This window comes from Mizuhopecten yessoensis, unplaced genomic scaffold (assembly GCF_002113885.1).
Source record: "Mizuhopecten yessoensis strain PY_sf001 unplaced genomic scaffold, ASM211388v2 scaffold3333, whole genome shotgun sequence".
Classification (NCBI taxonomy): Eukaryota; Metazoa; Mollusca; class Bivalvia; order Pectinida; family Pectinidae; genus Mizuhopecten; species Mizuhopecten yessoensis.
In genome coordinates, this window is record NW_018404992.1 from 3,626 (window position 1) to 16,994 (window position 13,369).

General features: G+C 36.9%; 1 protein-coding gene across 1 annotated transcript in view; it reads left to right on the forward strand.

The window, feature by feature from the left end:
• Positions 1-11,199: 11,199 nt before the first annotated feature.
• The window catches only part of LOC110447351 (adenomatous polyposis coli homolog), a 28,454-nt gene continuing 26,284 nt past the window's right edge, over positions 11,200-13,369 (forward strand). Inside the window, exon 1 of the mRNA XM_021492971.1 lies at positions 11,200-11,711. Coding sequence (XP_021348646.1) covers positions 11,627-11,711 — 85 coding nt within the window. The 5' untranslated portion in view covers positions 11,200-11,626. The remainder of the gene's footprint in view (positions 11,712-13,369) is intronic.

The following is a 13,369-nucleotide window of genomic DNA, read 5'->3' on the forward strand; positions in this document are numbered from 1 at the left end:
GAAAAGGAATTAAATACCATCCAACAAGAAATACTCAGTTGTACACATATATCTGATCTTAAATTGCTAGATAATTTGCTGACGATGAAACAGAACATGGCATTATCTTGTTTTCACTTGTTAGTTGGGGTAAATATAAGCTGGACTGTGTAGAGACAGCGATACCAATCTGGCGCCATAGTCACCAGAGTTGTTGTTTGTCCATCTCTCAAGTTTTAAACCTGTAATTTCTCTGTCAGTTTGTACAAACACCTAAGTGGTACCAGCTGGTATCAGACTGGCTGTATGTTAGTGCTATTGTTTGGTAGACATTCCATCCTCTGTACCTATATACCTAGGTAATACATATAAGACAGCTACAGAGGAACGTTACCATCTGGTACTAGAGTCGTCCTAACCATCTGTCGACTTTATGCTTGGTAGACGGTGTGATCTTCTGTCAGTTACCTGTAACATTGCTCTACATCCTGGTAAGACTGGAATGTCTCTACAGAATGTGCAGCAATGTAAAGATTCATGAGACTTTTATTTACCCTGAAGGTTGGGGGAGGGGGAGCAGGGGAGAATACACCAACTGTATCCCACTATATGTGTTATGGTAAAAGGTCATTGAGACTAATGTGGAACCCCCTACAGAGTCGGGGATTGTCTTCCAGTGTTTTCTCAGGTTAGGAAAAAATGGGGACAATTGGTAGTGTGATATTGGCAGAAGATAGAAATTAAAGGGGGACGTACACAATCCCCGCTTTCTGGAGGGGACATACACATACATGTATGGGCATTGGAGAAACCAATATTAGCCTTCTACCACTCGTGTCTCATCGTTTCCTCCCTGGGCACCTGTCGTCCTATGACCTTAGTTGTTGTAAGGATGTTAAACTCTGGGTTTAACAAAGCAAACAGATCTTGAACACCAGTGGTAGGAGTAACTGGGGTAATAAATCACCCCTACATGATGAGTATTAGACTGTCTGATTCTAGACTGGGGGGAGATAAGCTAGTAGTAAAATGCAGCCGAGAAATCCTTCATAAAAACTTACAAGCTAGTAGTTATAGCCAGTCTAGATGAGTATCAATAGTAGGTACCATGTAGCTAAGTACTTTTGCTGATTTGACGGACATGTACAATATATGTGATCCGCATAATAATATGACACTATTAGGTACCTTGTGATTATCTGTAGTACATGCTGCCTACTGTGCCAGTTTCATCATCATCAAGTATGAATGAAGGCTCAAATGATTGTGGGATGAAGCAAGTGTACCGTAGTTTGTTGTACGTTAACATTTAAATCAATGTGAATTGATATTAAAGATTTCACCATATTTGATTGAAAGTGTGTTTTGTGCAGTCATTAAAGTAACTGTTCTAGCATCAGTTATATGTTTTAGACATCAGTAATGTACAGAGGGGTGCTTTGTTGAATTATTACTGTAAATTTTCCGACTGGTTTAATAATTACCATCAGTAGTGTACAGAGGGGTGCTTTGTTGAATTATTACTGTAAATTTTCCGACTGGTTTAATAATTAACATCAATGGTGTACAGGGGGTGCTTTGTTGAATTATTACTGTAATTATTCTGACTGGTTTCATAATTACCATCAGTAGTGTACACAGGGGTGCTTTGTTGAATTATTACTGTAAATTTTCTGACTGGTTTAATAATTAACATCAGTAGTGTACAGAGGGGTGCTTTGTTAAATTATTACAGAAAATTTTCTGACTGGTTTCATAATTACCATCAGTAATGTATAGAGGGGGTGCTTTGTTGAACTATTACAGTAAAATTTCTGACTGGTTTCATAATTTAAACATCGGTAATATGCAAAGGGGTGCTTTGTTGAATTATTACAGTAAATTTTCTGACTGGTTTCATAATTAACATCAATGGTGTACAGGGGGTGCTTTGTTGAATTATTACTGTAATTATTCTGACTGGTTTCATAATTACCATCAGTAGTGTACACAGGGGTGCTTTGTTGAATTATTACTGTAAATTTTCTGACTGGTTTAATAATTAACATCAGTAGTGTACAGAGGGGTGCTTTGTTAAATTATTACAGTAAATTTTCTGACTGGTTTCATAATTACCATCAGTAATGTATAGAGAGGGTGCTTTGTTGAACTATTACAGTAAAATTTCTGACTGGTTTCATAATTTAAACATTGGTAATATGCAAAGGGGTGCTTTGTTGAATTATTACAGTAAATTTTCTGACTGGTTTCATAATTAACATCGGTAATATGCAAAGGGATGCTTTGTTGAATTTTTATTGTTAATGTTCTGGCTGTAGTCTAATGATTTTTCACAGTCAGTTAAATAACACAATACATGATGTTTTGCTTCCCAATATCCAGCCCTAATTCTGAACCTGTGAGATTGGCGAGCTAGTAGACACAGGGCTCAACAATAAGGGTAGCCCGATAGTCTGAGACTAGTGAAATTTCCTACTTGACTAATGGTTCTAAAACCTGCTAGCCCAACTGTCTTGTCAAATTTCTATATTACCTATCCTGTTGAATAAATTACTGGGCTAGTGGGATTTACACATGCAGTAGAACAATTGGAAACTACTAGTCTGACTGACTAATGGTTTTCAAAATTATTATCTAGCCCTGATCATGAGAGCTCATTATGATGGTTCTGTGCGGATCTGTGCGGATGTGTTTTGTAGAGTATTTTTGGTAGTTGTCTGTGCCGCAGCAGTCACCACAGTTATTGATCCTTTAGCTGGAGCTGCCGATTCCTTACCTTGGCAACTCATTTATTATAGAAACAAATACGCTCCACACTTTTTATACGTATGTGGTTTTTTTCGGTTTTTTTCGTGAAATCTGCAAAAAGATAACATTGAGTCAGCCCGTTATATTACTTGTGGCTTTTAAACGTTTACTGTTGATTTTATTGGATTTTCTGACTAAACAATGAATCATGCTTGGTTTTACGTTTGTAACCATTTGGCAAAAATTCTATGAAATGGAAAAGGAAGTTCTCCCACATTGGAGTAAAATTTCTTGATTGTGCAATATTATTCATTGTGATTTTTTTAAATTTGTGGTAGAAGAAATAGTGATATATATATATAGCAGCTAATGAATTAAGCACTGTCAGGAATAATATTGTTAACTATTAAAACAATATCACATGTGTAGTTGTGGAAGCATTATGGCATTCTCTTGTTTGAGTTTTATATACAGAGGAAATTATAAAAATATGTTTGATAGCTCATGACCTGCTCAGTAAAACCAGTTATTTTCCCCTATTCTCAAAAAAGGGTAGACGATCAAGGGTGTTAAATTAATCCCTGTATCTTTAAAAGGATATTGTCAAAAGAATTAAGAACAGATATCTGTTATATGAAGCAGAAATATTTCTCTGTAGAATATCCCATCCCCAACTCATTGATCAAGTGTTCAGTGGAAGTAATTATTTTTCGGTGCCGTGCCACCATTTTCACTGTGATGTTGCAGTGTGATTTTCTCGTGATATTGATTATGGGCAGACCTATCTCCCCTACCGAGCCAGTCCAATTGAAACTAATCCACACCGCTAGCAGTGGAGAGGCCATTCCATTATTGATATTTTAGGGGAGATTGGTTGTGAATGGCTGATGACTGGAGTTAAAGGCTACAGCATCACCACAGGACGTAGAGCCAGGGAACGCACCATTAAAGGACAAAGATAGATCAGATCAGAGACTTACATACAGTATGGTATCACTTAAAACTGAAAATGTGGATACCATGGAAACGTTTATAACATAGGACACCATTGGGGTACATACACCTCTGAGATGTCACCAGGAACTGTGCTATAACCGGAGGAACAATACTAACTACTGTTTGTTTGTCGACACAGTGTCATTGATTGGAAGAGAGGAAGGAATAGCATAGAAACTCAGACTGTCTGAAATCCTGTCCTCATGGCTGTTGAATGGGATGGATTAACTTATAAACATTGAACATGAAGATGTCTCGGGCTTCATGAATACATTTATAGGAAAATGTCTTTGAGGTTGTACTTACATGAAGGTGTTTGTGAGTTCATTGGCACATGAATGTGTCTGGAGTTCATGCATGCATACATACTTTCATATGAGTTGATCATATCTACATGAAAACGTTTCCGCGTCCATACCAATATGACTGTCTGTGAGTGAGTTTGTAAATGAAGGCATTCTTGAGGACTATACAGTCACATGCAAATACAACAGACAATGACGGGCTGAAGGTGGTGGAACGTTATGTTTAATGGAACGTATACAGCTGATGTTGATAGATCTAACAGACAAAGGTAACACCTGTCAACAGTGTAGCCTCTTTACTTTATCAGCCAGAGTACCACGAGACAGGTAACACCTGTCAACAGTGTAGCCTCTTTACTTTATCAGCCAGAGTACCACGAGACAGGTAACACCTGTCAACAGTGTAGCCTCTTTACTTTATCAGCCAGAGTACCACGAGAATCGAGAGTACTGACAGAATCGCCTGAACACTGAAGTCACTACACTTACAACCAGCATCACTCATCAATGTTCAACACTGACAGGTGTGCAATACCTATTATTGGTAATAGGAGACTGAAGAAATACAATTCAAGGATACTGAAGAAATACATGATACAGAATTCTGTACTGAAGAACTACAGGTAAAGGAGATTGAGTGAATACAATTCAAGGAGACTGACGGAATACAGTTAAATGATACTGAAGAAATACATTAAAAGGAGACTTAAGAAATACATTTAAAGGAGACTGAAGAAATAAATGATACTGAAGAAATACATTTAAAGGAGACTGAAGAAATAAATGATACTGAAGAAATACAATTCAATGAGATTAAAGAACAATTTCTATAATTTAAGCATCTGATGAAGATTAAAACATCAGGATTTAAACGAATGTAACTACACCATCCAACAGCAGTCACTATGACTAATGGAGAGTAATGACAACAGTTAACTCCGACGTCAGATATTTGTAACCAGGATTCTGAATTGGCACACAGAGGTCTCCACCAGCCACTAGTTTGATCAATGCTACAGACAAACCCGGCAGTGATGACGGGATTCTGTTGAGTGAGCCAGGACCTCTACATTAAACATACGTATTAATATTTAAACACGAACCTGGGTTCCAAATGTTTATGTAACATTGCTGTTGCCACCAGTTGTGGTGGTGGTTCGTGGGAGGAGAGGCAGGATGTGTACGTAAAATTTACAGATTACGTTATTGAAAGTTTTTTGTCCAACTTATTGGATGTTGTATACATTAACTGAGTTCCCAAGTACAAGCTATTTATAGACGTTCAGGCATTACCAGAAAATTATACCACTTCAATGTCAGCTACAGAGGTCTATGTGTTACACGGAAAGTGTAAACCTGAGTGCACGAAAAATTATACAGAATGCAGCTCTTTCATCACTCCCAGATTATGAACAATTAAACAGAAACGTTAATTTTGAAATAATTATTTTACTAAAATTTGTCAACTTTATAAAACCAGTTTATCGTATATGTGCCGTTTATTTTCAATCCATCTCAGTTAAATGTTAAGTACATCCGTCTGATGTCTAGAACACAGCCTGTATAACTGTGGAATCATTAATGTCAAAGGTCATATCAACAGTATAATGTTTCTGTCAAATCATAGGAGGCATTTATAAGAGTGGTGAACTATGCCTCAGGTCAAGGTCAAAGGTCACATGGTCAGGTGAAGGGTCAGAGTATCACTTTACAATTTGAGATCAGATATAAGTATTTAGGAATGCTATATATAAGTGGGTGGTGAAGATGTAAGCCCAGTTTGTAATGTTCCCCAGTTTGACAACAGTCAAGTCCGGAGTTTATACCTCTATGCTGTGTGAACAGCACCTACAGGTTCATACGTCAATGAATAACACCATGTATTGAATAACATGTTACTTGAGTGCCTCAGGTTCATACAACAGTGAATAACGTCATATCTAGAGTATATGTTGTGTAAACAATATCCTCTGGTTCATTTAAATGAATAAGGTCTTGTCTCCCGGTTCATGTATCATTAGCATCTTGTTGGCATTCATATGTCAATAACTTCCTGTTGAGACATACAAATGATTAGCTTTGTGTGAATGTTTCAGAAATTGGTCAGATAGACTGGAAGAGAACTTCATCAAGATTGGATGATTGTGTTATGAACTGTTATAGTACTACCTTTGTCACATACTTCGGAAATCAATGACGTGGAACGATCGTGTATTTGAAATTTACTGTTTTATAAGGAACAGCCGTTAATTTGATCATTGGAGTAATATCACCGAAATAAACAGACAACGAAATATTGTGTTGCATTCCAGCCAGAGATAAGATTTGGTGGCAGTGAGAATGTAGCCGTGCAGGACAGTGTTACAGACGCCAGTGTTACAGACGCCAGTGAAGTAGGAAATATCTACTGGAATGTAGGGCTGCAGTGTCAAGAGTAGGGGATGTGTAAAATACCGGGGATTTTGATGGACAGAATATTCTAAAATCAAAGAGAAAATAATCTTCCATTTTTCCCTATTTTACGACAATACAGATATTCTGAGATCAGATAGCGGGGCGTTTAACATCACCCTTCAAACCAATGTAAAATCGTTTAGTAGAGATTTTGACAAGCTGGAGTAGAAAGTGTAGATAGGGTATCAGAGGGATTGAGATTGATTGATATAAACCTAACATTGAGGAGTATATCAAAGACAGACAGGCCCTGTTATATACCACACATGGTGAGACAGATAAGGGCTACTGGTTATGTAATGGTACACACGGTTGTCTGTATAGTACAGGTGCAGGAACTGACGAGGAAAAGTGTAGTTGCTTATAAGATGAAGGAGTTTCTACAGTGCTAAGTGTGTAGACTGTTTTGCATAGTCACTCACGGTCTAAGGACTTTCACCAGTGTACAAGACTAAGGACTTTCACTGGTGTACAAGACTAGGGACTTTCACTGGCGTACACGACTAGGGATTTTCGCCAGTGTACAAGACTACAGACTTTCCCCTGGTGTTCAAGACTAGGGACTTTCACTGGTGTACAAGACTAGGGACTTTCACTGGTGTACAAGACTAGGGACTTTCGCCAGTGTGCAAGACTACAGACTTTCCCCTGGTGCACAAGACTAGGGACTTTCACTGGCGTACAAGACTACAGACTGTCCCCTGGTGTACAAGACTAGGGACTTTCACTGGTGTACAAGACTACAGACTTTCGCCAGCATACAAGACTACAGACTTTCCCTTGGTGTACATTTTCTCCTAGTCACACAAGCCCGCTGTGGTAATGCTGTGTGATGTCCTGGCTGTAGTGTTAGACTGTTGTACGTGTGCCGAGAACCCCTAACGATCCTGACTGTAGTGTTAGACTGTTGTACGTGTGCCGAGAACCCCTAACGATCCTGGGTGATTAACACTATTGATAAGTCATATATATATACTACACAGACAGCAGGGGGATATATTATACAACAGTCTGGGAAAACCATCAAAACATGGATTGTAGACAGATAGTACTGAACAAATGTTAAACAACAGTCTACAACTGGTGATACCCGAAATATTGGACAGGAATATCACTTAACTCGGAATATTGGTCAGGAATATCACTTAACTCGGAATATTGGTCAGGAATATCACTAAACTTATATGAAAAAGTCTACAACTGTCAATACTGAACATTAGCCAGGATTTCCACCAACTGTGAATACTGGAAATAATATTCACCAGGAATTACTTCGAACCAATATTATACAAAATCCTACAACTGTGGATACTTGGAATGTAACTGAAGACCTACTGAACATTGTCATTCAGTGTTATACCACGGTCTAGCTACAGCTGTCAATACCGGGAATAATATTGGACAGAAACTACAAAGTATTATATTATAATCCAAAGTGATTTAACTGATGTGCATTAGTGACAGAAACGTTGTATAGAGATCAAGGAACAGTGAAGTTTTATATGAAATCACCAATATATTGATTAACAAGATAATACTAATTACAGGAATTAAGGAATTATCCCCAATTTTCCTACAGTGTATAAGTGTGTCGGAGACTATTACCGGAGTCGGTTACAGAAACTGGTATACTGAGTCTACAGACGCAGTACTGTTGATGATTCACCGATATTGACATTTATACATAAATATTGTCATCCCACCAGAGTCACTTAAACTGGAGAATAGATATTTTTGAATTTTTCTACATTATGATCCTCCGTCTTAAAAGAAACTGAGAGTTGATGAGTCTACTATAGTAATTAACATTTGTGTGTGTTGTCTGGGGTACAATCTACAACCGTACAGCTTTACGTAACACTATCATTGATCTGAGGACTGGTAGATGGCCTACGTGTGTAACACACAGTCAGAGAGCTGCAGCACACGGCCAAACGATTACCATTGTTATTGAGGGTGTGTTCAGATGGGACTCGTGTCTTGTTAGCACACAGTGTAATAGCTCAGAGCTTGAGGGAGGGACTATAATACTATAGGGTAGCCTTGTACACCAGGGAGAGATACTGATACTGCTGTTCGGGAGGACTTCTGGAATTATCAAGAAATAAGCATCAATCTCCTGTGACATTTTACGATAAAATAACAAGTAAAGATTGAAATTATTAGAAATACATGTTTAAGTTTACAAATATCTTGGAGTTCTAAACAGTATAAAAGTAAGCAGAACTCCATTGAACCATTGTTTGATATTAAGGAACTTGGAAGAAAGCACAAGGTATTGATCAACAGACAGTAGTAGGGGATACAGATCAAGGATCTATGTATCGGCTAAAAACATACCGAGTCCATTTACCAGGAGTGATTCACCGAATTCAAAGGATATTGGGAAATATCAGAAAACACCAGCAACACTAAAATGCTAATGAAGCAATTGTGTGTGTAGGGTCTACTACCTCCCTGCTATCAGTGCTGGACTCATCCGTGTATTGATTGGACTGATCCATTACAGGGTTACAGGAGTGTCAGGGTGTTATTATCTCAGATTGATGCTAGACCTGGATGTCCTGAGCTGTAGATGTGAATGAAACCAGGAGGGAGTGATGATGCTGGATTACACGTATATAGAGTACAGATAAATGTAGAGTGTATCGGTGAGCTATAGATACACAGTGAATGGAACATCATACATGGAGGTGGTGATGCTGTAATTACATGTATAGTGTACAGTATTGTGTCTGGACTGTTAGTCGGCTGTAATTCACGAGTGAGAGACTGAAGTAACTACTACAGAGAGAGATAATAGACTATAAGACGGAGAAACCAACAATGCTTTACCGGGGAAACGTGATATCAGTAATATTTTACTGAAACAACTACTGCAAAGTGAAAGATAATTGACTTAAAAACTGAAAGAGAAATTGACAATTCGTTACCGGGGAAACGTGATATCTGAAGCAACTTCTGTAGAGTGAAAGATAATTGACAGCTCCTCCTTACTGAGGGAGAGATCAACAGATCTTCACAGAAACGTGTTACCAGTAACGTTTTCCTGATGTTTTTACTATAGACAGATTTACAGTGACCATATTTCATAAACCAAGGAAGAAAGCGTCAACAAATTGTCTTAGAGAAATATGTTCTCAGTTATAGGGTGTCCTCGTGTTTCTACTACAAACAGAGAAAAAAAAAACAAGTACTACACAGTCTGGAAAGTCTTGCTTATGATAAGACGGAGATGATTTACAGGTCATGGAAAGTTATCTCCCCTGAACAGACAGGGATTCACCATAATTACGTAACTCCTGTTGTCAGTCAGTGTGTTGAAGCGTGATTACAGCATACTTGATGACCAGACTTCAAGTTTCGCTTCAGTATAATGAATCATAGCGATACGAGAACTTATCTATAAACCTGGCGCTAGTGATCATCGACAATCATCAATATTTATACAAATGTGTTCAGCAAGATGTCAAGGAAATACTTTTTACAATTACCTAGATTTCTGGGAAGGTGCTTTGGTTAGCCAATGGAAACTTTTACAATTTACTGCTATAATAACATTTAATCCTGGTGCTTTTAACGTGATTTTTTTGCTAAAGTTTTAACATTTTTTAACTTAATCAAAACATTTTTGTTCTTCCATATCTGTTTTTAGTGGATTTATACTGAAGTGTTGTGTTGTGTGAACATTGGTGTTTGTCCTGTACCTACGTGTTATATATAGGACGTGGTTGTGTATACAGCTGGTCCACGTGGATGGCAGAAGAAGTACATTTATTCTCCAGAATACTGTATATTTCCGGGGATTACATACGTATTGTGTAAAGCTGGGGATACAGGACATGAGTTTATAATCAATGGATATATCGGTATCCATGTGAAATGGTAGATTGTTCGATGGATGTACCTGTACGTGTAACTTACGATCACACGTAATCATGTGTTTTGTGGATGATATATAACTTCAGATTGTACATATATCGTCAATCTTAGGGATGTAGCTGTATATTGATATGTAACCACGAATAATACATACCAAGTGTGGTGTGGATTGTGCAGAAGGACCTATATCGTGATTATATATAATTATCTCTAGCTTCAAATCATATATAGCCCATGTAATAGGGACCATTTGGATGTACCTTTATCGTGTCTGTGGTCCTATATTATCGTACATTGTACGTAACTTCGGATCGTATATAGTCATGTACCTGTATCGTAAGGATGTATCTATATCGTGAACCATTGGATCGTATGTAATCTTGTGGTTCGTTTGGATGTACCTGTTTCGTGATCGTGTACCGATATATAGTGTACTCTGGTCTGGAGACCTAAACCTTCTTGGATAAATACCTAAGTATTATACATAGAATACTGTGTGTTCGTCAGATCTGTGTTGTAGATATAAACACTGGCCCTCGCCATTAGTTACAGTTGATGTGCTATATTATACCCCACTTTACTCTGCTTCATTTGGAACAGTTTTAGTCACTTAACAGTCTAAAAGATTGACTATTTGTTGAGAATTGTGTTAAAACTTGTATACATACTTTTTCAGAAATTTCATTCTTGCTTAAGATTTATAGAAAATCTGCCTTCCTTATTGTTTAATGTGATACAATGTTTGTAATTTAAATACATACATTGTAATTTTTATATATTGTAAAAGTTAAACATTATAAGTTTGATACATTGTAAGTCTGATATATTGTAAGTGTTATACATTGTAGGTGTTGTACATTGTAAGTGTTATACATTGTTGCAACATCACAGAAGTATCTTTACATTATCGCAAACAACAGTATTGACTGATTATAAACTGTTGAAATTTCTTGAAAACAATCGCAAAATCATGACATTGTGCATGGCCATTGTGTTTTCTCCTGGATAGCTAATTAGGGAACAGAGACCGTTACCAGTCATCACAGTAACAAGGATATTGTTCTTAATGAAGATTGTGGTGATGATCTAATACAGTAGAACCTTGTATAGGAGATACCATATATTATTATATACTAAGAAGAGAACTTGCTTGAGGAAGAACCCTAATTCTGTGGATTATTACACACTGTGCTACAGTAGCTGCTGGTGTTAAAACAAAATTTTAAGGAGTGTGTCGCTGGTTTAGATTTTAAGTGTCTGGGATGTCGGATGATTTCTACCTGTCACTAGAGGACATCCAGGAGGATGATATTGTCATAGGGGAGGATCAGGAAGAGGACCCTGAAGGTAAATACTCAACATGAGGCTTTGACCCAGATATTTGTCTCTCACCCTTCCTAATACTCAACATGAGGCTGTGACCCAGATATTTGTCTCTCACCCTTCCTAATACTCAACATGAGGCAGTGTCTCTCACCCTTCTTAACTCATTAACCCCCCTAAAGACACATTTAAACTTTTTCAATTTAAAGGTTGGAATAGTTCATTATCAAATCTCAGTGGTGAATGAGTTAATTTTTTGAAGTTATAAATATATTTGGTCTTTCAAAATTTTTGAAAATTTACAAGATATTTTTTTAGAAATTGATAATGTATATTTGGAACAAAATTAAGTGCATAATTGATTAGGGAGTTAAGTCCTGTTTTTGTGGGGAAAGGGATGCAGCTGCAAGTTCTAGTTGAAGCTGTTCTATGCAAATGTATAATGAATTAATTGACAAATGTGGACAATGACGGGGAAAGTTGTTGCGGTCTCCCTCCTAAATAGAGAGATCTGTTCTGGCAAGTCTGCTAAATTGTGTTATTTCATGGATTTGAATTTCACTGATAACTCAGGGTATAAAAAATTCTGTGGCAGCTGCACAAATAAAGAACTGTATAATCAATGATTTGCATTGAAAAGATAAATGCTATTGAATTACTGTGATAACAATCAGTGAAATTAGCTATAGTATTGATTTGTACCTGTTCACCCTTCCAGACATAATGGAATGCTCTACATGAATCAATAGAAAGTCCATTGTTCTAGCTAAGGGATGTACATTTTTTAAATTCCCTATTTGCATTGTGCTTCCACAATGCACATTAGCGGTTTGTCGCCAACGCAGAGTTTTGTTGTTTGGGCTGGAGCTGTGGTTATGCACCAAGTCAATACAACCATATGCCATATGGTAATGAGAGTCTGTAAAAACCAGGATTTCAAATTGACAATTACATTTATTGTTACCGTAATGGGCAATGTATTTAAACATTAATCTAAGTTAAATGAAGAATCAAATATATATATATATATCTTGATGTAGAAAAACTTAAGTTGTCCTGTTAGCTTGTGGATGACACTGGCATTATGTAAATGAGCAGAGTTTTATTAAGGAAACTCCATTCAAAATGTTTATAACACATTATTGCCTTAACCATAGGAAATTGAAATAGTGTTTATGTAGACAATTTTTGTTTTCAGATAATCCCATTGGTAATCCTAACTAGCGATCAGTTTAAAGTCATAATCGGTTTAAAGGCATAATTGATAATCGTTCTGTAATTGGAAGTAGTAAACCGATCGATAATCGATTCATAATGTTTTGGGGATGAACCCCAATAAAGTGAGAACACTAGTACTACTATTACATCAATAGACAGAGTTGTTCAATTTAAGGTTTCGTTCTTTTATAATGAATGGATATCAGGCAACTTTTATGCATTTTTATCAATCATATACAATGTACATGTAGTAAAAATCATAAGAACATGGAAGACATTTAAATACTTTGATTTCAATGATGAACCGATTATATTGATTATGGAATTTATAATCGATAGTCGCAATCGGAAAGGACAAACCGATCAATTTTCTATAATAATCAATCATTAGCCCATCACTTATCATGACACATGCAGTTTTCCTTTTAAATTTCAATAATTGTGAACAGCCTTTAATTTGAAAT